This window comes from Falco naumanni, chromosome 1 (assembly GCF_017639655.2).
Source record: "Falco naumanni isolate bFalNau1 chromosome 1, bFalNau1.pat, whole genome shotgun sequence".
Classification (NCBI taxonomy): domain Eukaryota; kingdom Metazoa; phylum Chordata; class Aves; order Falconiformes; family Falconidae; genus Falco; species Falco naumanni.
The window spans coordinates 4,208,413-4,236,322 of NC_054054.1; the positions used below are offsets into that span (position 1 = coordinate 4,208,413).

Here is a 27,910-nt window from a genome sequence, read left to right on the forward strand (position 1 = left end):
CAGACTGTGACTGTGCAAGCCTCATTTCCTGTGGAAACCAAGCTAAAAAAAATGTTTAAAGTTTGTCTTGATCTGTAGGAAGCAAAAGGTTAAAAAGGTGTTGAGAGTCTGGATGGAGAAGGGAAACTGGGCTTTGGCTTCTGTATTTTGCAGGACGCAAAATATAATCACAGGGTCTCTTCCCGTTTCAGGGAAATAGTGTGTATAAATTCTAATATATTGTGGCTTTGCACTGTAATTCCCTTGATTTTCTTTCACAATGACTGTACTGAATTGGTTCCATTTATAAGTCAAGAGGTGACTTTTCAAACAATCTTCATGCAAACTTAATGAGACGGGAAGTTTGACTTCCAGGTCACTTATTTCCAGCAGCAGAATCACAAATAAAAATTCTGGCATCAGTATGTAGTTGATAGTTTAATTGCTGATACATGGTGCAGAATATTGTCTATCTCATTTTCTCTCAAGATGGTGGTACCCAGACTTTCAGAGAACAGAGGCTCTACATAAACTGGCACAGGAAAGGTTCTGGCAGGTGTGGGTTCTGGATGTGTCAACTTTCATTCCCAGCTCTGTTACAGACCATCACTTTCTCATCTGCATGTTAAGGATAGTTATGTTTATGTTTTTTGGAACGTTTTGAAATCCACTGAAGAAATGTGCTACGTAAGAGCTAAGTGTTTATTTTACGTGCTACATAATCTTTTGTTCTAAGTAACAATAATTGGGTTTTTTCCCACAGGGTAGGGCTACAAATCCCTAAGGCATAGTTGATGACAAATCCCATTCATAGTTTGTTACATGCTTAGACATTTTTGAAAATTGAGTGCCACTTAAAACAAGAAGACTGGAAAACTTTTTTGCTTAAATTCTTTAGAGAAAAGGTTGGAAAGACACTGCAGAAACAGAGCTAAAACTATATATATGTGTGTGTGTGTCATATTTAAACAAAACATGCAGTCAGCTGGTGAAAACTGCTTTTTGAGCTCCAGTTGTCATTTAATTGGGAACATAAACATGTGAAAGTCAAGGATAGTAATTTGATTTCAAAAGAAAGATGCTTGAGACAAGCATCAGTCAGAGCTAACAGGAGCCATATGCTAGATGTTTTATGTAAGTGATGTGGTCTTCAAAAAAAATTAGGAAAAGCATATTTGATTTTTTTTTAAGCAGATCTTTTCTAAAGAAGTTGTAAACCTTCTGTTCAACAGGCTAGACAGTATTTATGTGCATAACTGATGTTGAAATATTAAATCATAGGCGCAAAATATTTTCTGTTGTTGTGCATCAAAGAAGTTTGTTCACTTAACTATAACCACAGAGTGCTTGTAATTTCCCAGAGCCATAGGGATAGCTAAGATAAAACTTGGCAAATTAGAGCCTCTCTGAGCGAGAGGGTTTTGGCTTTCTATCAGTAGGTCTGCTGAAAGTTTTACAGATGTGCGCTAGCCTTTTTAAATCAAGAGCCAGTAATTTTCTCCAGCAGACAGCCATGGACAGCAAGCTATGGAGGTAATTCTGGCACAACAGAGGTGAAATAAGAATTTCCTTGTCAAAATGAAGAAGGTTGAAAAGCATTTAGTGGAAAAGAATAAGGCTTAACTGGCAGTAGTACCTTACGAAACAGAAATAAAAGTTCTCATAAAAACCAATATTTGTTGGCCATTTCTATTGCATTTAAGGCCATTTAAATTATGATTTAATGGAGTATTATAGTAGTTTTTGTAGTTAATTAAATGGTTGTTAAGCTCCTAAATATTTGCAAGCAGGATGTATGTTACCTTAGCATATTAACTATAGCGTGCTTTGCTAGAGATTGTGTTAACATTAAGGAACTGATACTGAATGTTTTATATCGATGAGTTATGTGAAGTGTAATTGGTATTTTGGTGGAAACTCTTAGCTTGTTCCTGTTGACGAGCACAGCTGGAAGGGGTCAGACGTGCAGACTGAGCGTTTTGTGCACGCTAACCTAGAAAAGCAATTCCATGCTGGAGGCCTACTTTGAAAGGAAAGCTAGTGCAAATGCAAGGTTACTAAAATCCAGGTATACTTCCTTAACTTTTACTTAACCAGTTTTAATTCCCAGTTGGGGGTGACTGAGTTCTTGTCCAAGGATCCCTCTGGGGGCAGCTGGGAGGCTGCAGAGCAAACCTATGTCAGTTAGCAGCACTTGCTAGGCTTCATGTGTAACTCTCCTCCAGTCCCTTTCCCCCATCAGGAAGCTGATTATGATTTTAAGGCCCATTCCTTACATCTTAAATATCATTCTGGTTAGCTGTGAGTGGATCATTCCAGGTGCAAGGGAAAGAAAGAGGTCTCCTCCTGCTCTCCCATCCTGGCACCTGCGTAGATGTCAGTGTGAGTACATGGCTGGGAGTAGACATGAAGGATACTCTTGCCAGACGGTGCTTTGTTTTAAGAAATTGCCAGGTCTTTGATGATCTAGATAAAACAAATGAGGAAGTTACTGCCTTTCACCTGGATGCCCTTAAAGCTACTCAGGGAGCCCATGTTGGTGCCTAGTGAAACTGATAAGGTTGAATCTCAAGGAGTGCAATATATGACATTGCACTGAAGTGAACTTAGTAGTGCTCACAAGGATACCCATGACACAGATAATCTCTATGTGAAAGACAGTAATTTCTTAAATTGCTTAGTTAAATCTGTATATTTCTTATAATTTTGATGCTTTTTAGACATTACACTACTCATTAAAGAAACTGTTCTACGTCAAGTGCATGGTGACTGTTGATCAAAGTTGCTAAACTTCTGTGGCTGATTACAAAGATTCATCTATAAACAAGTTTAAAGTTGACAGCAGGTATAATTATTAGTAAATAGTAATATAATAACTATGGTGTTCTTTTCCATTCTCAAATGATGACGGGACAAATGGTCCCAAGTCATGTGAAAGCTTCTCTCTTATGTTTTCCCTGTAAACTGCCTACAATCTTCTTGATTGCCATTGTCTATAAAGCACGTGGCAGGAACTTTTCAGGTGTATATGAATAAAAACGATCCAGAAGAGCTTGTATTTTAAGGTCATCATTCTGTGGTCAGATAACAAAGAGGAGGATCTTGCGGTGTACTGTGTTGAAGCTGGAGGAATGCTGCTGTGTTGGGATTGCAGCATTGATCTGGTCAGGCCTGATTAAGCAGAAGCAATCAGAAGACAGTATAGCACAAATGTGTATTTTAAGTCATTATTGTGTCTTGGGTAATGTGTATCACTGTTGCACAACAGCTCGTACAGCTGGTGTATTGAAAAATATTGCTCATAGGTCTCACTGAAGCGGTTATGCAATTTGCTACTCCCACCAATATTTTTTTTTTTCCAAAGTGCTGGGTATAATGCAAGGTTAAATGCATTTTGATAATCAATTTTAGAAATTGCTCTTCCTGTTTAATAGACATAATAGGAATTTAGAATTAATAGGGCAAATAACAGATCCTCTAAATTGTGTAGGAAAGTTTGAATTTGAATTAATTTCCAGTAATTTGATCCCTGATTTAATCACAAGGTATTGCTCTGTGACAGCATAAATAGGGTGATTTTCAAAGCCATTTAGGTGAACCTTAATCCCTGGCTATTGACTGGCCTGTGACCAGAAATGGATTCGTGGTCAAGCACAACTTGTTCTGTCTTTACTCTTTCCCACTGGTAAAGAAAATCTTTTAGCCTGCTGCTTCCTTCTATTTGGGATCATTGGAGAACTGTTCCTGTTACCGAAAATCGTAACCAGGAGAACTCTCCGAACCAAATGATAGTTTAGAAAGCCAGCACTGGTTTATTGCAGCACAGGGTGCATGCGGGATCTTTCCTCCTAACATACACACCAAGCTACTCGAGGGTACCCGTTACACACAGCAGAGTGCTTGCATATTCATAGCATATTACATATTCATTTTTGTTCACGAACAGGATTGGATACTAGTGTCTCGCTTCTGATGCAAATCAGTGCGCATCCTCAGATAGCACTGCTGAAGGTTTTTTACCAGCTGGGCATGCTCCCGAAGTGGGGGTTTGCCCTCTTTTGGGCAGAGGGGCTATTTGAGCTGGAGGTCATGCTCTCCCTTACTACCATTATCTTTGTCCTGCTCGCAACTGATTTTCTGTGGGTTGCAACACCTTATCGGTTTGTGTCCTCTTGGCCAGAACTTTCTCACTTGGAGGCTTCTTTCTGGGTAATTTAGGTAACGGTGTTCTTTCCATTATCTGTTCTTTGTTTCCCAAGGTTGACTGGAAGTCCTTTCATTCTGCTTTGAGTTTTGGCTGCTTGAGAGGTTGGGTCATTTGACAACTCCAGAGAGTGGGTCAGCTTGACCTAAACTTTGTGCACATGCTTGTTTAACATATTGTTAAACACTAAATCAGAGGTCCGTAATTTGAGAGTTAAGGCAGCAACATTACCAGTTCAAGAGGAGGTACAGAGCAGAATCTAAAAGCATTTCTGTACTTACATAAAGCATGTTCAAACGCACGTGTATTTGTGTAGTCAAACTAGTATTACCAAACTGTAATTTTTCCTATAATTTTTAATTTTGAAGATATTTCAGTGATTTATTTTAAGTATGTATTAATAAAATCTGTTTAAAGACTATGTGAGAAAAGTTGCAACAAAGTTAATTTTCCGGCCGTCCTGGAATCATTAAAACTTCTTTTCTAAAAAATACGTGGTCTGTACAAAGACATTTGACTGTATATCCGGGAGAGTTTTATTCAGGCTATGAATCTTTAGGTGTTCAATGCTTTTGTGCCTCTAAAGAGTGTCTGTGCTTTAACTTAGCAAAATTTTTCCTGATCTTTGTTTCTATTAATAAAGAATATTCTGTCAAGTGGAAATGGTGGGTGATCCATACCGGTGACCTGTGAAAGGGAAGTGAAATCTCTTTTATGTCCAGAGAAATACGTTCAACTATTCTGTGCAGTTACCTAGTAGTATATTCAAGCGTGAGGTTTTGCAACCATAAGTGCTAATTTTTTCTCATTTTTCTGAATCTGTCTATTGCACCCTTTGAGAAACTATGTCTGCATAGTGTATAACTCCCATTTTTCAAAGTTCACCATGTCTTAAGTTTTGAAATAAGCTCTTGGATGGTTCTCCATTGTAAGAGTTTTTTCCCTAGCTCAGTGTGAAGACTACAGAGCTGTATGCATCTTCTCTGATTGTATCTCTACATCCTTCTTCTATGAGCAGACTTTTAAACAAAATGCTTCATTGCACATCTGTTGTCTTTTTACAGGTGATGTATCACCCATCAGCATGTCTCCCATCAGTCAGTCACAGTTTATTCCACTTGGGGAAATCCTTTGCCTGGCCATCTCAGCAATGAACTCTGCCCGAAAACAAGTCACACAAGAAGCACTAATGGAGCACCTAACAACCTGCTTCCCAGGTAACTGGACATGAATAAATCATTGGTCAGATGGGTGCATGTCTGTTAAAGAATCTCTACTCCCTACCCAAAAGGTTGCTAATCTTTTTGGCTTTCTTAAAAGAGGGAGTTTCAATGTTGGGTAGTCTGGTTTTCTTCACTCTTCCAGATGGGAATATTTATTAATCCCGAGGTGCTACCCAAAAGTAAAAGGAAGCTGTAGGGTTCTAATCTTACAATGTTTTCTTTGTTTTTAAACATACAGAGAATTGAGTTCACTTTTACAGGGCCATTCATTTGAGATGCATTTTGCAGGGTTAATTCCTGATTTTTTGTAAATACTAAAATTTACTAAATTCTAGTATTTACTAAATACTAAAAAAATTACTTGAGGTACTAAGCAGCGAACTATATTGGCCTGTTTCATTTTTTCAGGCTGGTATCAGAATAAGCTTGTTTGTGATTTTTCTCATAAAATAACCTTCTTTATCATCGTAGTCAAGAGAGTTTTAAGACTTCTTCAGTTGTTACAGAGAACAAAGCATATGTCACAGCCAGAGTAGACGTATTTCACCTTGTGGCTTTCAAGCCAGTTGTAAACTAACTTGTGAAAGCTCTGTTGACATTGGTCAACCAGTTCAAGTGTCATCATCCAGTCTCAATCTCCATAGAGATAACCTCATGGAGGTCTCTGTGTAGAGCACTCTTTTAAAGAGCAGATTTCCCACATACTGCACGTCTTCCTCCTAGGACAGGCTCTCAAAACTGGTGTGGCCTGATGCAAGTAGTAGAGTCCAATGATGATGATATACCTGTTTCATGGAGAGGTTATATTTAAACTGAAAGGATGTTGTCAGCCTGGTTTCCAGGGGTTTTCAGAGCCTTCTTGGATGCAGCTGTGGCTTTTGTTTCTGTACTGCCCTTTCTTGAAAAAAATTTTAAATCGATTTATTTATTTTAACTTGACAACTCACTCCACAACCAAAAGGTTTGGAGAACCAGATACACTTGCTGTGTTCATAAATGCTGGTGTACTGTTCAGAAGATACTCTTCCCAGCATTTGATAATATTTATTAAACAGTAAAATAAAAATATCTTGGCTTAGAGATACTGTAAAATTAAAAAAAAAAAAAGGAAACCTATATTAAGAATGTACTCTTTAATATGCTGCTTCCATAGTGGCACTCTGTATCTGGAGTTGGTGAACCATGCAAAGTGCATCTTGTAGAAACATCTAAAAGTGTGGTGTGAAAGCGCTGGGCAGAGCTTTACTGCTTAAGAGAGCACAACTTTTTCACTTCTGCTTTGCATGCTCCTGGGCAAGATATTTAACACTTCTGTGCCTGAGTTTACAATTTTCTAAACTAGTTGAGAAACTTCTCTATTGTACCTCTTTTACAGCTGTGAAAAGCAGCTAATTAAAAATGTTTCAGTAGAAAAACTACTGATTCATCTGTCTCATCTAGGCAGCCTAACCGTAGCCATGTTTTGATGTCTTACAGTATTTTTGCTTACATTTCAGAGCACAAGTTACTTAAAGCCTCGAAGGTTATAGGGGTTTTGCTGTAACTGGTACTAAATTCTGAGATTTTAAAGTAGAATTCTGGATTGAGAGCTGTGTTTGGAATAAACAATTCTGTCTGACATTTAATAATTACACTTTGGGAAAAAATACTGCAAGTATATTTTGTAAATACTAGCTTTCTGTCCCAATTTGTGGTTTTGTTTATTAGAGTTGTTTTTTTTTTCCAGTATACTTGGCTAATTTTGGAGATAGTAATAGAAGTTGTAAGAGTAGAATGCAAAAAAGGCAAAGTTCACAATTATAATTCCAGTTTAATGTGTTTTGATTATTTTTTGCCAAGTTGTGTTTTCTATATAACTATATACTAGAAGAGTTCCACAGATTGCAAGTATTTTTCCAATTATTCTATCTGGTTTTATATAAATATTATTGTGTGATGGAAATGATAATTTATTGATGGCATCCCTTGGGTTTCCTGTAAGCATGATTATCAGTTGACTTGGTGTGTTGTTCTATTCTTGCTAGACAGAACCATACATCAAAAATAATTCAACAGGCTAGATTATTTTGTAGACTTTGCTCGGAAGAAGCCTGAGGCAAGTTAGCACACAGTCTCTTGCTGCCTTTTTTTTACCACTAGCCATGAACGTGTGTGTGTTACTGAAGTCTAAGTTTAAAAAAAGGAGAGCCTTTTTTTCCTACCTCACTTCCCAAAACGTAAAGAAAATTTCTGGAGGGGCAGCGGGGAATAATCCATCTTTTGTTCAGATTTTTCCCTCTCTAGGAAAATGCCTTTCTCTCCCAGCCATGACACGTTTAACATAGCAAAAATACATGTTCTCTCAGTGTGTGAGGATTACCCAAAATTTTGTCCTTTCCAATAAACAGAACCTCTTCTTGTGCTGAGTGATTATTTTTCCTTTGTCTGCTCAAACTTTCTCATAAATCAGCTGTGGCTTTTTGAGCCCTTGTATTCACTTTAGCTATTTTAAAATACCTGTTGTCCTCCCATGTTCTGATACTTTATTTTTCCTAATTAGGTGCTGATGAGCTGAGAGGGAAGAGAGCATTACCATTGTAGATGTATCTCGTTGTCGCGTAACCTCTCTTTATCTCGCCCTGTAGCAGCACTTGTCTGCCTATGTTGTTTTGTGTTTTGATGAACAGATGCTTCACTGCATTTCATGGCATGTATAGATTTCCTAAAACCCCAGATGCTATTCTCAAACAGCCTAAGAATAATAAACCTTTTTCCTCAGTACAGGGTCTTACACTTGCAGGCTAGCCCTCCAGTTTGCTGAGCCATTGTGCAGGCACAAATCTGGGCCATGGCTCTATCTGAAATAAGGTATGCTAATTATTTATAACATCACATAGCAACCACTCCACATCCTTAACTAGTATTTCATGAGCCAATCAGAGTATTTCTTTTATCCCTTGTTAAGCCTTGGCATCAGCTCAGGAGAAAATAATTTTAGCAGATTTAACACCATTTAAATACTACTTCAGATGTATTTTTCATGAATTTATTGAAAAAGTTTGTAATGATAATGCACTTCTTATTTGTGGCTTTTGTTATTTGTCAGGTTTTTAAAAGAGCAAGAGGGCTCCTGCTGCACGTGCTCCCATTATTCTAACTTAGAATTAAACAATGAGATGTTCGTATGGTCCCACTTTGTAATTTATTGATCGTGGTTTAAATCCTGTACATTAAATGTAAATCTTCAAAATCCAGTATAAGGAGCTAAGAACATAACCTCTGTTCCTGTGTTTGGCAGCCAGACCCTCTTATCTGTATGAACCTGGCTGAAGAAAACATCAAGCCTTAGTCTATGCTGCTTTTAGTAAGGATTTTTTTTCTTTTTTTTCCCCTCCCCCTTGATTTTGTCCATGTACTTACTAAAATAATTTTAAGGTGTTCAAAATTTCAGTGTAGAAAATACATGTGTGTTGGACTAGGTTGCTTTTGAAACAAAGTTTACTGAAAGCTGGCAAATTCCTCCGACATTCACTTTCATAACTGTTCACTCTTTAAATATGTGAAATGTCTGTGTAGCACTTAAGTGTCTTAGATTAACCGAGTTCACTCTAGGTCAGTGTTCTTTGTGAGCAGCAAACAAGACATAATCTTCTGTCTGGAAGCTCGGTGGATGGCATAGTAGACTCTCTTGAGATGCAGAAAATGTACATGTCTGATGATGCAGTGTCCAGACAGTTTCTGCTTTTGAATTATTAAACCACTACATAATCTTAAATTTAACACCACTGCTGTATGCAGTATTTTATATGCTAGAGCCTCTAAACTACTGGGTTTTTTTCCTCTTGTTCCTGTTTAATGGAGGAGGGGAGACTATAAGGAGATTTCTGAATGCAGTGGGGTAAGTTACATATAGACATGATGTGGGCAGGTTGCTCTAAAGAGAAAAGGCTTGAGAAAGCCGGGAAATCTGTGTTTAAATAGCAACAATAGGAGCCAGAGTAGTGTCATTGCTCCTGTCCATCAGGCGGGAAAGCCTAGTGTGGCTTTGGATCTGTTTGTACTTTTGTGAGTATCTGAAAGAGATCTGAACAAAACCCATAGCTGGCATTAGCTGGCAATGCTGAGCTCCAAAGATCTGCATCCGCCTTCATCACTGCTGGCTTAGTGAACCAGAGGGATCTACCGTATGCTGGGAGTGATAAAAGTGATAGTCTCCAGCTCCAGAGAAGGCGGCTGACAATTAACTTTACAGCATCATTGACTGCCCAGGCACGCTATTATTTTTTTTTTTCTTGGTGTTTATCTGCACATTCCCTATTCACAGGACTTAATCAATGAATGTGACTACTGTGCATCCGGTGTTTAGAGACTCATTTACCCAACACATTTCAGTCATTATGGTTTACTGGGTGAAAAATACATACTGTTGTTTTTCCCATGTATTTGGAGCGCATTTTTGCCTAAGTCAGTGTAAAACGTCAGAAGATCTATTTCAGTTTCTTTTCCTAACTTTTCTGTAAACTCCCAGGAGAATGCTTTCCTCTCTTTTCTGTTCCAATGTTTTTGAAACAGTATGTTAGGAAAAGTCTTTAAGTAAAATAAGGATGAAGAACCAACCGAGTTCTTGCAGACGAAGATAGGTGTGCGTTGAGGTATTTACGTGTAAGCTCGTGGAAAATGCAATGGATTGGTCAGGTTGTTTATGTAGAGGCAGGAAGAGAGGCTGGCTGCAGCACGGCGAATGCATCTCAGTTGGACCAGGATCGGATCATGCAGTGCATTTTCAACACAGGATGGAGAAGCACATGAGCTTGAGTTTGGCGTCATCCACTACTTATAGTGGTGCAAGGCATAATGTAAAAGGAGTGGTGTACAAGCAGACATAGCACCTCCACCGCAGGAAGGAAGAGGTTAGATGATGACCACTGGTTGTTGCAGGAATTAAAATCACTCTTTGTGTTCCTGTGCTTTACTGAAAGATCATGTGGAGGGCAGCCTGCTCTCCAGTTACCTCTGCCTCACAATCCCGGGGAAGCTCAGCATATTGTTTCCTTCAGTCCAGAGATACTTAGGACTCTGGGTTAGGGAGGGGTAGTCCTTTTTTTCCACAGCACTCCAGATTTCTGCCTTTCCCATCTGTTGCTATTTCTGACATGCTTGCTCATGCAGCAATTCAGGAGGTCTTCGTTACTCTCTAGGACACCCACGTGAAAAGGGGATAAAATGCATATTCATGATTCTTCATTTATTCATGATTCTTTCATTTGCATATTCTTTCCAATTTTCAAGTCTCATTTATTCTCTCAAATTTTATCTTTTCTTTACCTCCTTTACTTACTGTGTCTGGACAGGCCCCAGTCTTTCAGCTCTGTGGACTATGCATGAAATACATTTACTGCCCCCGTGTACTTCATCCCTGACACCTTCTCTGTTGTAACTGCTTTCACTCATGTGTCCGTGTTATTCCTAACACTGCTGTTTCCATAGCAAGATTTTTAGTTACAGATACTACTGGATGTGAGCGGTACGGTCATGTCTCTAAATTCAAACAGCATTCAAAACTAGACATAAGAATACTTACTATGTTGCCTGCAACCCAGTAGCAAGGAAGAGTGTGAGTCAAGGAGTTGGTACAACTTCTCTATTCCTTGTCGCTAGTCTTCTGACGGGGTGTTGGGCATAGTGCCAGAACCCTTGCTGTCATCTTCATGTTTGCTAACACAAGGAGATCAGTGAGCTTGCAGGCTTCAGCATTTGACATGTGGGAGAAGAGTTGGTGACCAGACACTATATGCTACTGAAGATACTGTGGTTGTGGCAGGTACACCTGGTTGAGATTTTTACTGGAAGTATTTTTGTAAAAAGCATATACTTTGCTGAAATGTTTTTGCATGCGTGATTCCATGGGATTTCTGCTCTTGAAAATAGTCAGAGATTGACTTGACAAGGCCCTGACCAACCTGATCTAAGCTGGCCTGGCTATGAGTAGGGGTGTTGACCAGATGACTTAAGGATGTCCCTTCCAACCTAAGGTACTTTCTGATAATTATTTTTTTTTTCCTAAATCAGTTTTGTTGAAAAGCAAACTAAGGCCCTGAGTAAACAAAATTAACTTTTTTAGTTCAAAATAGACCATCCAAACTTTTGAAAAAAAATCTCTAGTTTTAAAAATGTAAACCAGGTCAGTACCAAGCATTAAGTTAAAAGTAAAACACATTTTAGTTCAAAAAAATGTATTGATTGAAGATAGCTTTTTCCACTGAAAATTTTGAAGGATTTTTATTTCTTATTCAGCATAAACAGATTTTTTTACACTAGCTTGTGAACTAAATTTCTTGTTTCCTTAGTTCTGGGTGGAACTTATTCCTATGCACAGCATGCTAACTTGGGATTTTGTCTAATAAAGTATTGAAGACTTGGTCCTGCACCACTGAACCCAGCAGGAGTACTGGCAGTGAGAAGGACCGTGCTCACAATGCCAAGTCCAATGTGTGGCTACTGTGGCATTGATGCAGTGTCGTCATACTTGTCCCTCTTTCAGTATGTGATACGTGCATTTAGGTAGCGTCCCTCACATCTCACATGAAAGGCAGGCAACTCTGAGAAGCAAATTTTTAGGAGCTAAACCTGTAACTCCCACCATCGTGGAAGAGTCTGTTTAGGCAAGATGAACTGTGTCATTGAAGGAGTGTCTTTTTTAGAGCAGCTGATGTAGTTGAAACATATTTTAACGGGAGAACAAGTCAGTTCAGTCAGGTTTGTGATAAAGGAGTAGTTTGGGGGAATGCTTTTCTTCTGTGTAGTGTTCTTCTGTGGAAAAACAACTTAGGCATGCAAAGTGACAAATAACCACTGTTTTATACATGACGGGGCATTGTAAGAAATAGTTCTGGTGAACTGGGATGTAAATATTTGGTTGGAAGAAGAATAAAAGTGAAATGTTTCCCCTGACACCCTTTGATTTCCAGTGATTTCATCTTGTAGCTTAAGGTCACCTGTGCAACAGAAGTGACGAGAAGTTCCTTTTTCTTCTTTTTTTTTTCCTTCCTTTTTTTTTTAACACTCCATTAATGGCCTCCTTCCTATTTAATTAATAATTGATATATTTGAAGTGTAGGAGATAAGTGGAAAAACAAACAGACAAGAGAATGCCTAACAAAGTGCTTTACTGGAGTTGTTTGTTCAGCATATTCCGGCTTGCACATTGGAAAAAAGCTTTTTATTGGGGAGGGGGGAACCAGAGGGTCCTGCACGGTTTTATGCACTCCCTGATATGTGTTTACTGTCATTTCTAGGAGTTCCAACACCCAGTCCAGAAATCCTTCGACATACCTTGAATATGCTTGTACGGGAGAGGAAAATATATCCAACTCCGGATGGTTATTTCATTGTAACCCCGCAAACGTACTTTATAACACCATCTCTCATAAGAACTAACAGTAAATGGTACCATTTGGATGAGAGGATACCTGATAGGTCTCAGTGTACCTCTCCGCAACAAGGAACTATAACTCCCTCCACCTCGGGATGCGTCAGGGACCGAACACTACCCAAAAACCACTGCGACTCCTGCCATTGTTGCAGAGAAGACATGCACAGCATGCATGCATCTACCCTACAGAGGAAATCAGCAAAAGACTGTAAAGACTCATACTGTCCTCCTTCGTTATGTCAGGTCCCACCTACTGAGAAAAGTAAAAGTACTGTCAATTTTTCCTACAAAGCAGAGACGCTCACAAAGCCTAAGGATGTAGAAAAGCAGTCTAAGAAATTTGGACTCAAATTATTCCGATTAAGTTTTAAGAAGGACAAGACAAAACAGTTGGCAAATTTCTCTGCCCAGTTTCCTCCAGAGGAGTGGCCGCTAAGGGACGAGGACACCCCTACCACTATACCTAGAGAGGTAGAAATGGAGATTATCAGGCGCATTAACCCAGACTTGACTGTGGAAAATGTCATGAGGCACACTGCACTAATGAAGAAACTTGAAGAAGAAAAAGCTCAACGAAGCAAAGCAGGATCTTCAGCCCACCACAGTGGACGAAGTAAAAAGAGCAGGAATCACAGAAAGTCTCATGGGAAGTCGAGGTCACACAGCAAGACTCGGGTGTCCAAAGGAGACCCATCAGATGGCTCTCATTTGGATATACCTGCTGAAAGGGAGTATGAGTTCTATGATCCCTTGACTCGATCCCCACGGGAAGGCTGTTTTATAATAGAACACAAGGGAGATAATTTTATAATGCACAGCAATCCTAACATGATTGAATCTCACTTTCCAATGACACCTGAGTGGGATGTGTCTGGTGAGCTGGCCAAAAGAAGAACTGAAATGCCTTTCCCTGAACCTTCCAGGGGAAGCTCCCACTCCAAGGTCCATCGGAGCCACAGCCATACACAGGACAGAAGATCGAGGAATGAGCGGTCCAGTAAGGCTAAAGAAAGGTCTAGATCCATGGATAACTCCAAGGGACCTCTGGGCTCGGCTGCTCTAGGCACACCTGAAGATATTGGTGAAGGCTGTAGCCCAGATGACCAAACAACTAGCCAAACTTACATTGACGATAGTACCTTAAGGCCATCTCAGTCGCTCAGTCATCAAAGGGCTCTGATTTCATCTGCAAGCTACAAAGAGACTTGCATCCCTGAAATAGCTAGTGGCACTGTAGAAACCCCCAGTTCTTGTAGCCTGTTGGAGCAAAGCAAGCCTACAGAGAATTTGCCATCGTATAGCGAGCTCAACTCCTGCACAGCAAAATCTGCAGTCGATGACTATTTTCAGTGCAACACATCCAGTGAGACTGTGCTTACTGCTCCATCGCCACTGGGAAAGAATAAAGAGGATCATGATACGCTGACGGGGACAGATGGGCTCAAAAAAATGACTCCCACAGAAAGACAGTCTCAACATATCGCTAGGGAGCCTGGGGTGCACAAAGAGGAGTCCCCAAAGGGCCCAAGCAGCGGTTCAGCGGTTGCTGGCCAAACTCCAGAGGTGATTGCAAATGGGCGGCTGGTTCAACACCATAGCACTGAATCAAGCAGCCTTGATAAAAGGAAAGAAATATTTAGCAAGGATACGCTCTTTAAACCTCTGCACAACACTCTTTCGGTGAATAGTTACCATAAGTCTAGCACACCCCTGCTAAAGCCCCATCAGAAGCCCCCCTCTGACACCTTGCCAGTCAGATGTGAGAAACTTGAGCAAGCGATGGTAACCTCAGTCGCACAAGTCATGCCTGTTTCGCAGAGACAGCAAGAGACAACCGGGAACCAGGAGGCCTCCTTTGACTACTACAACGTGTCTGACGATGACGACTCAGAGGAAGGAACCAACAAAAACGCTGAGGAAGAAAAGAACAGGGATGATGTTGGCACGATGCAGTGGCTCCTAGAGAGAGAAAAGGAGAGGGATCTACAGCGAAAGTTTGAGAAGAATCTTACTCTTCTCACCCCAAAGGAGACAGAAAGTAGTAACAACCAGAGAGCCACCCACTCGGCCCGCCTGGACAGCATGGACAGCAGCAGCATTACTGTGGACAGCGGGTTCAACTCTCCACGGTAGGACTGTCACATTCATTGCAGCTTTACAGACTAGAAAGTTCCGTTTATAGCTATGTGTGTGTGTGATATTGGTGACAGAACGTAGGGCTGTATTAAACAATTTCACACGTTTTCAGACTGTTTTCTACAGCTCTGGAATCTGCTGTTCAGATGTGGGGGCTTCCTACCATACCATGAGCAACCAATGACCATTTGCGGCATTGACTCTGTATTAGTTCTTTTTCTGTTTGCTGAAAACATCCCTGTATCCTTTTTTTTTTTTTTCTTTTTTTTTCTGTGTTAAACGTACGTTTGCCTTTAGAGTAGAAGGGATGAGCACCTGCATACTCCCCCCCTCCCCTTCCCTTTCCCTCTAAGATATCATCAAGACTAATTGGAAGACTAGACATGACTAGGTGGCATAATCTTTGGCTCAGACAAAAAAAAAGTCAAAATACGATGATTGTTTTGGGGTTGGGCTTTTTTGTCTGTTTTCTTCAAAAATTCTGGAAGTGTATCTATCACCATTCCAAACTGGTGAGACTGGGACAGCCTCTCCCCCTACAAGGCTGAAAGTGCTCAGGATGTTTGAACTTCAGAAGTGACCCAGCGCTGCATCAGCAGAGAGAGGAGTGCCTGGCCTCAGATACTTGGGAAAAGAGTCCAGATATCTGCGTGTGGTGGTGCTGGTTAGTCATTTCTGTTCCAGGGGTCTCAGACACCATGGAAGTCTCGGTGTGCTAGGAGTCTTGCAGGCGTAGGGAGGACAGAGTTACTGGTGTGTTCCCTCTCCTGGGGAGTTCACAACCTTAATTCCGGGTTAAGAACCCTTCACTCGAGCCACCTTCTTTCTCCCTCTGACCTTTGGCAGTCCTAGATCCCTGCTGGAATGGAGCTTGACTGGTTTTGTTTGCCCTGGATAGCAACCCATCAGAGTTCAGCACAATGACTCTTAAGAACACAGAAATAATTTACAATAGTAGTTCTCTTATAGTGTCTTACTTAAGTTTAAATTATTTATTGCCTGTGTTTAAAAATAAAACCTCCAAGACTGGATTTGTATTAGGTGAAAGAAAATGGGATTTGTTTTTTTTTTTATTGGTGGTGTGTCGTCGGTTCCCTGTGCCCCCCTCAAGCCCTGGCCCCATAAAAGGTGTTCTTATTCCTCACAATTACTTATTTTTCTTTTCAAATATGTAGCAAAGGCTCTCAGGAAGGCATGTGAAGGATTTCCTGCTCTTACACAGGACTAAATTTCATTTTCAGTTAAAGTCATGTCACTCTGGAATAAATTCCTTTGGATTTGATGGCTACTCCCACTTGATGTCAATGACAAAGCAGCAGTTACTGGGCCTGCTGCAGCGTGCAGTGATTATCAAACTAGAGCAAGCTTTTAACATATGTGTAATTTTTCTGGATAAAATATTTGAAAAATAATTTGAGTGAATTATACCACTTACACTGAGTCCAGCATAAAAAAGAAACCTAAAAAGGTTTTGAATTTGTTCCTGTTATTGATTGTTCTGCAGATGCTTGGCATTTTTCTTGCACACAGATGTTGTAAGAGGCTACTTGCGCTGTCCTTTTTAAAATGTATTTTCTTTTAGTTGAAGTGCTATACTTGCAGTCAGTTTTTGTGGGGGCGCATACGGTAGTGCTTGCTTCTTGCTCAGCCTGTCTTACTCCACAGCGTGCATTTCACCTCCAGGATAGGATGTCAACAGGATAAAAATCAGTTCTTGGACTACTTGTATGCCAGCTGCATATCAAGCTTGCATTTCTGGTTAATGCAAAGGCAGACATTTCCTCTCCTAATTATTTACACAAAAGCTAAAATTTCTGTTGATGTTAATCTTAAACTTGGCTAGCAAGAGGACACAACATGGCAAGCATACTGGATTTAGTGCTGCTATACCACTTTATTTAGATCAAAAAGGAAACAGATAAGCAGCTTTTAATAATGATTGTGTTCCATACATCCCTTTTTTATTATTTTACTGTTTACTTATTAAGAAATGTCTGGGGTTTGGGAAGGCCACATAAAGTAAGCTTTTTTTAAAAAAATAATCAACATTCTGTAGGGTTTTCTTGTGTATTCGTTTTATAAGACCAGCATATAGTCTGTATATTTCAAAGGCGCTTTCACGAGCTTTGCATCAAGATGATTAAATTGGATGCTTTTGCTGAGTTTTGGTCACTCCTTGGTATAAGTCTATAAAAATAAATTGAGCTGAGGGTGAATTCAGCCCTTTGGCTGTAATTACCATGCTGTTATTACTTTCCTACCTTATAATGAAAAATGTACTCCCCAGCCCTTTTCCAGGAAATACAAAAAGGCCATCCAGCATCCATCTGGTAAGATTCACCTAGATCTGACAGTGTCCGTTAGTAGATGCCTGGGGAAGAATGTAAGAGCAGGATGTGCATGTAGTGATAGTTCTCAGGTATATTCTTCTAGCCTCCCCTGATGGTGTAACTCTCGACTTCCTGAGGTGTGGTAGTATCTTTTTATTTAAACTGAAGTGTGCAGTGTTGCTTGGGGAATCAAAATTACCTGTTCCACACTGTGAAAGAAGTATATTTCTAAAGTGTGACAAGGGGCATTTAAAAAATAAAAAACCAGGACGTAGTTAAAAAGATTTGCAATGGTCATTTACCAAAAGCTTATTGTGTGCAAAATTCGTGAACACATCACCATTGAGAAAACAGCCTCACAGTATTTTGTTCTTTGCTTTTATGCAAGTTGTATATAGCAGATGTTAGCTGTCAACAGTAATTTTATTCCTTTATTTTTAAAGCTTATATAATACTGCTGCTCTTTTGTCACCTAAAGAAAAGGCTAATTTTGGCATTACGCTGCATGGAAAATTCTCACTGCAGTTTTTGTGTATACGTGTTGCAATGGTCAGTTTGTAATATCAGAATTGAAAATGTTTGAAGATCTGGAATTGGTGGTCCCATAAAGAATGATACAATACTGAACGATCTCTAAAAAACAAAGGTTGCATCTATTTTTGTTAAAGAGCAGAGGGAGAGGAATCAAAAAAAAAAAGAGCAACAGAAGTGCCCTGTGCAGCATTGCAGCTTACAGAGATCTCTTACTATGTGTGTCACCCGTCGTAGCTGTTCGGAACTATTGACAATAAAGCGATAGTTGGCAGAAGATGGTCAGTACCATTTTGATCAATTAAAAGATCTGTGGGAGTTCTAAAAGCATCATTGGTTTTCCAGATTCAGTCAGGTTAAGATGATTTAAATCAGCCCTACAACTAAACAAGGTGTTTCTTCCTTCCCCTGTGCCATGCAGTGACACATTTTTCCCCTGCCACGTCCAAAGCTGTGCATTCCTACTCTTCCCCTGATGCTAGCACTAATCTTTTTTTTTTTTTTTTTTTTTTTTTTTCATAGGGCTAGTATTTAACTGAGAGCGATCCCTGATCTGGCTGGCTGCAAGGCTCAGCATTAGGGAAGCAGCAGGAACATGTGGCAGGGTCAGGTCCACACAAGGCAGGCAAGAGCTGCCCCTTTCAGTAGCAGGTAAATTTAGGTTGACTTTAAACTGACTGTGAAACTCTGTCATTAGTATCTTTGTTTCTAGCGCTTATTTAACAAACCCATTCAGTCCTCTAAACGTACTCTGTAAACATCTCCATAGCAAGTGGTGATGTCATTCTGCAAAGCAGCAGAGATACAGGTGAAGGATACATAACCAGCGGCCACATGGCTATTTGAAAACCAGATCTCTCTCTGCACAGGAACACCTTATTTGGAGATCAAAAGTTTTTAAAATTGAAAAGCAAACAAAAAGAGTAGTAGCGGTAAATCTAGCCTTAGCATATCTTGGCTGAGGTTTAAAGAACTGTAGACTAAAATACAGGCTTTTCTGCGTTTATAATGAGATGTACCATTAAAAGGCTTTAGTCCTTAAAAGTGCTAAGTGTCCTGTCACTCCCGTGGATAAACCCTGTTAGAACTAAAGGAATATTGTCCGTTTTGTGAATGAAATAGCAGCACTAGTTGTTTAGGGCGTGATCACAGACCAGGCAGTTGAGATTTCTCGGCGTCTTGTAGGTTGCAGTTGTCTCGGCTGCAAAGCAAAATTGAAGTATTGTGCTTAGAAGCACTGTGGGTTTAATGTAAAGGAGCATTTTTTGTTGATATTTTGTGTACGAAGACATAGGTAGAACAGGAGACAACAGGGGAAGCTGTGTTACATGATTGCTGTCCTAGCTCTGCCTAGTTACAGAGCTGGTTTGATGAACTTACTTCATGCAAAAAGGCACCAGTCAGGAAAGAAAATCACCATGTTCCATGTGCAAGATGGAAGCTGTTTCCTCGGTTGAAAAATCCAGATGCTTAATACTGGTTCAGCTTACAGTTTGTGTGACAGCTTCAGCTCTGCTTAGTGCTATACCTGTGTTACAGTATGATGACTGCTGAGTACCTCTGGAACCCGTTTTGGAGGAATGCATGCGTACCATCAAAATGAGATGGTTCATTGACGTGACATTCCCTACAAACACAGGAAGCCTGTTATAAAACACTCTATTCTCCTTTCCTGTCTGGTCAGTAGATATATGGGCATGTCATATATGAGTGTGTATATATATTTCTTTTCCGTTCTAGTACTCGTGAGAGCCTGGCATCCAACACTTCAAGTATTGTTGAAAGCAACAGGCGTCAGAACCCTGCTCTGAGCCCTGCACATGGTGGCGCAGGCCCAACATTCAACTTCCGAGCCACTGCAGACCCACCAACAAGTGAAGCTGAGAAACTGCAGAAACCTGCTAACTGCCTGCAAGCTTCTGTCACTAGTGTCTGACAGCCGTCCTGCCTCAGATCTTCTGTCTCATCCTATACAGCAAAGTTTACGACACTGGGACTGACGTTTACATCTTTGGGGAAAAACAGAAAAAGCATCTCAACCACAGTTTTAGTGTATACTTAAACTGTGCTGCTATATAGACTAGGGGCAACAAAGAAATCTTTATTTCAAGGTATTGCTTTTCACATTTGCGGCTCTGTAGCAACAGAATAGCAGTAGGGATAATATGTACACTTTTTGCTTCACTTAATTGTAACTGAGCACATATATGAAAGTCTAGACACTGTAAGTGTAATCTGCATTTTCAATGTCCATGCAGTTGCCAACTTCATTTTAAAAAAATGCCACAGATGTGTGATGCCCCTGGTCAGAGGCTAAACTCTGCTGCAGAGTTGATCGTTTTTTACTTCAAAAACTGAGCCACTGCTGAAAGTAACCAGCCAGGATCACCATGAGGAAAAACAATGCCAAACATGACAAGTGATGACCTCAGCTCTATCTGTGAATTATTAGTACGAATCAGTCATTTTCACTGTGCGTTTTTGTGACACAATTTTGCAAATACCCGTTTAAGTGAGTAAAAAGAGGTTTGGGTTTTGGTTTGGTTTGGTTTTTTCTAAGAGTGGAGGGTGGGAAGGGAGGTGGCTTTCTCCTCTTGTGTTTCAAAAGTATGAGAGATGTTTACTTACTGAGACTTGCTAATTGACCTTCCGTAGTCACAAATAAGGAGGTGGGCCTTTGCGTAGAGGGGGGAGTGGGGAGGGAAGGGAAAGTTATAACTGTCATGGAGCCACAACTTGGAGTGACACAAAATATAACAAATGTCTTCAGTATAAATCAAGCATTTACAAAAGATTATCTAATTCTTGTGTCACTTCTGGTATTGCAACTTGCCGTTAATATAGGAATCAGGATAACTAATTTCTTGGAACAAAAATATTCTTTATGATATAGGTGACAAGTATGGCCTGAAGAATTGATTTCTTTCTAGTGGAAGGACATAAATCTATTTTATGTAGCTTATTAAATAGAGTGCCTAAATTAGGCTATTAAAAATAGCATACATTGTAGTGATTATCAGAGAACAAAATTTAGAGAATTATAAACTTCTGGCCTTTTTATTCAGTGGATGTTACTGGCAATTTAGCACGTTATGGACATGTCTAGTTTCTAGAAATTAAATGTGTCCACATGGTTGGCAGTAGAAATCTGAATTCTGTAGGTATGGTATATCCTAATTGCTCTCCCCTAAACTGTTACTCCAAAGTAATTAGTGCCGTGCTAATTACTGCAGAGTAACTTCTAAGGATAGTTAAACTCCAAGAGTAATGTTTAGGTATAGGGTCACATTCTGCTCTGTTACTCATGCAGCCTGGTAGTGCAACAAACTGACTACAAATCTAACACTTTTTTTTTTTACTTTTTTTTTTTTCTTTACATCAGAACAGACAAATTGGTGGAAGAATAATAAAGATGCTAAAATGTTCAACAGCCCAAATTGTTGCATAGAAAAGGGACGTTTACATTGTCTAGCTCTTGTAGTACACAGGTATGAAACCCAACTGTACATATTAAAAACCAGTAGTTTCATCGGGTTCTGGTGACATGTGTTACTCTGTACACAAAGTCATTTGAGCTTCACTCGTGTTCTTTATTGTCATCAGAAGTCTTTACTGAAGATTAAGCCTTATGTTACACAGTTGGATATAGTTCATTTACTTACAAAACAGCTTTCTAACTCTAGACACAATCAGTTTGCAGTTCTGTCAAGATCCCAGTCAATGCACGGGTCTGTTTTCCTTGGTTTCAGTGTATAATTTCCATTTCATAGGAGCAATAAGACCTTTCAGTGCACATAAAGGAAATTATTGTGCTTTTGGTTGGTTATCAAAGTCACTTGGCCTTTAGCCTTCTGCCTTATCATACCCTCCAAGATGTGCTCTAATTACCATATAATGCTTTGCATGATGCATCTTCTTATTCAGTATGTAACTCCAGCCATACTTATTCCATGCGAACTGTAGAGTCAGAGTTTTTGTGGGGAATTGTCATATACTATGCAGTGGCTGACTGTGATTTTGTTTCTGAGATGAGCTCTGACATCAGTAGTATGTATCAATTCAGTAAATAAAAATGTCGAAATGATGAAAAAAATTACAGTGATGATCTGAAGTACTAACAGCAGTATTAAAATGTGAACAGCAAAAACAAATTTCACCTTTGGGGGAAGTATTTGTTTGTCATAAACTAATCAGAATTTATGCAGGCAGCTGGTTGTACAGAAGACATAATTCCAACGAAATACGATAGTATATATCTACAAACTGTATAGTATGTTATTTCCTAAAGTTCCCAGAGACCAGCAGACAACATAAATGTCATATTAATGTTGACATGGCATTGTACCAATATTAATGTGACTCTTGGAATATGGAATGTAAACAGAAGTTTCAAATAGAAACGTTCTAATGTTGAATTCTTTTTTATTTTTTTTTCTTTCCTTTTTTTCCTTTTAAAATCAACAATGGAATATAAGGAAATTCCATCTTGAGGTTCTGGTAACAAAACCACGAGAGTGGAGCTTGAGTGCTTTATGTCACCCTAATCCTTTGATGAAATCATAGCCTTGTATTACATGGTTGCTTATCTATCATTCTTCTTCTAATGTATCAATTTAAAGGTTTACAGAGTTAGATTAGGTTGAATCTGTGTTGTGTTCAACTGTAAAGGGTCAACACAAATCTGTCGGCATTTTGCACACTTGATATGTATTATTATAATACAACATGTTACTTTTATGGTAATTTTTTTTACACATATAACTACCTCCATGAATTTGATGAAATGCAGCAACATGAAAAGTGTATTGTACAAAGCAAGGTTAAAAACTTTGAAGCATTAGGTCATGGCGTTCTCTTGTGTGTCAATGCTTGCGTATAAAGTCATCATGTTTCCATTGCCACAATTTCCTTCTACAATATTAACAATCTGGCTTTCAGATGAGTCACTTAAAGACTTTGACAGGGCTGCATGATTGGGATAAAAGTGAAAGGGAGGCTGAAACCTTCCATCCTCTCCCCAGTTACTGCTAAAATTTTTGCCTGGTAGAACTTGAAAAATGTATTTGTAATTTAGCAAATTAGGAACATCTACAGTCTGTGAAATATGATTGACAGTTTGGGGTTTAACAGAAGACACTCTGGGTATTTTCTTGGCAGCCTTCAAATACTTCGGGCCCTATTCTGCCTCCATCTTTGTCAACATACCAGGTCATGGTTTCTCTGAACTGGCAAGGGTGTTAAATCAGCTCTTCCTTTAATGATACGCACTCTGTTCTCTGTGTGCATCTGAAACACTTGCTCCTATAGAAATTACCAACAGCCTTTTAATTGACTTTGCCGGGAGCAGTATTAGGGTCCCTGCTCAAGGTATGTGCCTATTGTTCAAGGAACGTGGGCGAATTTCCAAGAAAAATTAAGCTGGCTTTTGAAAAGTAGCCAGCTGCAACAAGCCACCTTTCAAGAGGGAAGAAGGAAAGAATTTTCCAAAAACCAAAGGAAGAAAGTGGCACTTGAACCTAAGCAGATCACATTTATATACAAATCCCAATTTATGAACACCTCTTTCAGCAAACCTAGTACCATTATCCTGATGCAAATTAATATACAATCATCAGTTGAGCTAATCTTGCAGTTTTAAAAATTTCAGTTTAAAATTAGTAAGACATCATTAGCCATTTGACTCTTTGCACCACCGTAAAACGTCCGTTGTACGCGAAACGATGTTCACTCGACTTTAAGAAGCAAAATGTATTGGAAAACAAATATTTTAATGAAAACTATGGCCTAAGCGCTTGCCAGCCATAGCTGTTTTTAGAAAAGAGAACAAGAAAACGGGTACTGGGAGGCCATCATGAACACAGATAATACTTTGCGTTTAAGTCATGCCTTTTTGCCCAAGGGCCTCGGAGCCCTCGAGGTGGTACCAGCTGAGCCTCAGGAGCCTGTGAGGTGGGCAGAGTTCCCTGACCCTAGCTGATGTCCAGGCACATTGGAAAAAACAAAGGCTAAGAGTCTGCAGACTTAATTTATTAACCAGTTGCTTTCGTTACTGGAGTCAGTTTAATAGTTAACCAAAGTGCTTATTGTTTATACTCTGAAGTTACTAGTTTGATGCATTGGGTTTGAGTAGGAGGGGAAACTACTCTGTGGTCCTGCAGAGACTCTTGGATTAGCAGTGCCAAAACCAACCCAAGTTTTCAGTCATATCAGTACTGCCAGCGATGGTTTTGGAAACCGTTACTTTAATTAAAGATTTGTTTTTCGAATACATTTTGCAGAGCTTTTCCCAATGCAGTCGTTCAAATTCTCGTGCTGAGAAAGCAAATAGCTCTCCCAATCTGGTATCACACCTACAGTTTACAATTCTCTTTGCTCTTCTGAAGAAAACTGTACAGTATTAGAGAGAAAAGTTCTATTTTTTACTAAATTCTTTAAAAAATAAAAAAAGAAGGTATATATCTAAAATGTTCCCCCCAGCATAAGTAAAGTGCATCCTTACTGCATGAGAGGCATGCAGTGGACCCACCGAAAGCCAAGCTGGTGCTAGAAGAAAACGGGACTCTCACGCTTCTTTTATAGCGGCGCTCTAAAAGTCGATTTCAGTTACGTGGGTGTAAATCTGGCGTAACGCCCCTGGTCTCCCGCGGATCTGACGGAGATGGGAACGGGTCGTTAAAACTCCATTGAAGCTCAGTTCTGAGCTGAGGGTTTCCGTGGTCCTCCCCCCCCCCACCCCCCCACCCCCGCCCCGAGACACTAAACGCAGAGAAGGAGCAGGAGGCCACAGGCAGGCACCTGGCTCTGGAAGGGCAGCCTGGGTTGATCCCTGGCCAAACGCGGAGCCGCCCGGCCGGGATGCTGGATGCTGACGGCCAGCACCCCTTCCCACCGCGGAAGGGCCGTTTGCCGGGTGGTGGGCTGCCCCCCTGTCATCTAGCGCTTCGAGCCACCCAAAGGATACCCACCCAGAAGTATGAAAGGGCCCTTGGAGTAATTGGCGCAGATGTTACTTTTATATGTGGAGGAGATTTACGTTTGAAGGGATCATAATTCTGCAGGTAATTTTCCGTGAGTGACTGAATGTGGCTGTTGCATTAGGTTTAAATGAGTTAATAAATGCAAGTGGGACTTACTGTATGTTAGAAGGGAGTTTTGCAGCCAAGACTGCCTTGTATAAATGTGTTTGCACTGAAAAAAAAAAATAAAAAAATTACTTGGTCTCTGGTTGCTGTAAAGGTCATCCAAGATGGATGTTCTGTTTATATTGTATAGTATTTCATATGAAATAATTGCAGTTCATGAAATGTCTTCCCTAACGTTACTGATTTATAACAGCACATTTGTAACATGGTTTTTATTGTGTCAGTGTACCATATTGTAAATGATGATTACTTGTCATGCTTAGTATAATAATTTAAAGGAAAAAAAAAGGACAGGGATTTTTGTAAGTCTATATTTGAAAGTCCCTCCATATGGTAATATTGTGTTCATGTTGTTTATGTAGTGTTGTGTGAAATATCCATTTTGGATCGTGTTACTTTTTAAGATATTAAATAACATTTGGTTATATGTTTTAAGTGGATTCTTTGCACCCATCGATGGTCTTTAGAGAAAATACATACATTTCCATTTAACACGCTCCCTCTCTCCTTCACTTAGGAAACCTTGCACAGAAAACCAGGAATCTCAGAAAAACAAGGGTCATAACAGCTTGCTGTGTTCAAGTATGCTTTGTAAAAGGTCTCTGAGCTGTTCTAGCTGAGAGCGCAAAGGAGAAAATTCACCGATTGTGAAACATCCCGGTTTGGACTGGACGTGAAGGTGCTGGCTGCAGGGGGAACGTGAATCCCCGCTGAATGCCTGAGCGCCCAGCTGAGATCCACCTGAGCTCCAGGGAATGAGAAATCCATTAGAGCATCCTGACGCCAAGAGCAACAGGTGTCAGGTCCCTCTTTTCCTCTCCTCTCCATCCTCAGGAGCCAAAGGAGGACCTGGTGCACACATCCAAGAGAAGGGGCTCTAGCAAGGAGTTTTTTCACATTCCTCAAAGAATTACTTTCTTTTTCCATGCCGTGACAGCAGCTGATTGGAAAGGCTGAAGTGGACGATGTAACTTGCAGGTGCCATTTTCCTGCCCTCTGGCACCACCTGGAAGAAAGTTTTGAGGAGGTTTAGGCTCCAAGAGCTTTGCCGGAGTTTTGACTTGAGAACTACTGTTTGCCAAGGTCGGCTGTGAGTATTTATGACAGAAAAACCACAGCAGCGTCCGTTGGAAGTAGGTGCCGTCATAAGCACCTTGGCTTGTCACCTCTTAGCAGCACATACTAATACCGTGCTGTTCACAGTCTTTGCTGGTTCCCCTTCATCCATCTGCTCCCTTTGGGTGATTCATCTCCTTGAAACTGTGCCTTTTGAATTACAGGGAGAAAAAAGGCAAAGCCAGGCAAGCTGTGGTTAGGGCTGTGTGCCAGCACCGATCTGGTGCCTTGCACAGGCAAAGCCACTTTCGGATGGTGGCCAGAATGAGACTTCCAAGGCCTTTTCAGTATTGCTGGAGAAGTCTGCAAGCCCTTCCCTCCTCATGGAGAGCTTTGTTCCTGGTGGTGGGCTTGTATTTTGGGTGGTAGATTAGGCTGATAGTTAGCCTAGAAAAAAACTACTGTTGTCCAAACCCATCACCCCTTGCACTTTAAAACTTGCTTAGAAACCGGGCTTGAGTTCTTTTTATACCTAATTCTGCTGTCAGGTGAACTGAAGATCTGAAGCAAGTGACATCTTTTTGCTGAAACGTGGCCTGTAACATACATGAAACGTCCAGGGCCGCTGCTTGGCTGAACAGCTATTCTCTGGCTGTTGGATTGTGCCTTTCTGCTGAGAGCGCGGAGTCAAAACAGCAGATTTTCATCCTTTTGTACCTACAGTTACCTTACATCTATAAGGTGACATTTTTGAAAGTTCTCCCTTCTTGCCAGGCTTTCTCTCCATCAGCCTCTCAGCTGTTTCTTTAGATTCTGTTGTTTTCCTCCCAACATTTTCTATAACGTCCTCCTTCCATTTTATCTTTTTTTCCATCTCAGCATCCCCTCCTTTTTGACATTCATTCTCTTTCAGGTTGGGGTTTTTTCCACGCATTAGTTGCCGTGAAATGGCCTCTGCCCCTTTTCTCACTCTCCCGTCTCAAAATGTCATCCTAATCCTGTAGTGTCTTTTCCCCCTTTTCCATGACTCTCTCTTTTTCGCTCTCCCTGCTCATCAGAAAGACCCCAAGAGGAGAAAGGGTGCTCAGCTGCTTCAGGATGGGTGCTCCTGTCAGCATTTCCCTTCAAGCCATGCTGTTGCAGGTTTGTGATTTTAAAAAAGTTGAGGAGTGTAAATATGCCCCCACTTTTAGTCCTTCTGTTCTTTTCCTCCTTTTGACAGCTGCTCCTTTTTTTTACTTCTCTCTCTGCTTGGAGGGCTAAAAGAGGAGACCCGAACCCCTGTTCTGGCCCTTTTGTTTGGATTTTTTTGCATCCCTCTCCTCTCATCCCTTTGCTTGTTGCTGGTGAAATCGAACTGGCTGTCCAGGAAGTGCCAAGGAGGGCAAGTGAAGAAGTAGCAGCCTCCAGTGCATTCAGACTTCGCAGCGGTTGGTGAGAAAACAAGCTGGAGCCAGCGGCGTCTCCCATGGGCGCAGGCTTCCCTCGTGCAGCAGTGAAAGGGCACTGGTGCCGCACTGGTGCTTTAGCTCCGAGCGGGGCTGTGCTCCGGCCAGGGCTCGCCGAGCTGCAGCCCCCACTGGAGAGCAGTTGGCGCGGGGGGGCTGCACTGCCGGCTGATGAAACTCCTGCGCTGGGGATGCGCTGCAGGAGCACAGCCACAGAATTGCGGCCCTTTTGGGTCCTGTCACCCGGGGGTTTGGAAAATAAGGACCTAGGCAATTGATTTTGCAGAGCAGCTTACGCATCAAAAGAATTTGAACGCAAACCACATCCCATGACCCATGTACCTGGGGCCTGCCATCACTATGTAGCTGTGGTCTCCACCGTGCCCGCACCGCTATGCACGTGCCACCGGGTAGTGACAGCCAGGAGCAGCCATCAAGGCTGCAAACTAG

At 40.7% G+C, this 27,910-nt stretch overlaps 1 protein-coding gene across 3 annotated transcripts in view; it reads left to right on the forward strand.

Annotated features, from left to right (window-relative positions):
* The window catches only part of STOX2 (storkhead box 2), a 149,223-nt gene extending 123,840 nt beyond the window's left edge, over window positions 1-25,383 (forward strand). For 2 of the 3 annotated variants that reach the window (XM_040603507.1, XM_040603585.1), the window contains exons 2-4: window positions 5,248-5,400; window positions 12,681-14,946; window positions 19,555-25,383. In XM_040603507.1, coding sequence (XP_040459441.1) covers window positions 5,248-5,400; window positions 12,681-14,946; window positions 19,555-19,750 — 2,615 coding nt within the window. In that variant the 3' untranslated portion in view covers window positions 19,751-25,383. Of the gene's footprint in view, window positions 1-5,247; window positions 5,401-12,680; window positions 18,318-19,554 lie in introns of those variants that run through there. The other variant, XM_040603680.1, reaches the window with a different exon arrangement.
* The last annotated feature ends 2,527 nt before the right edge of the window (window positions 25,384-27,910 follow it).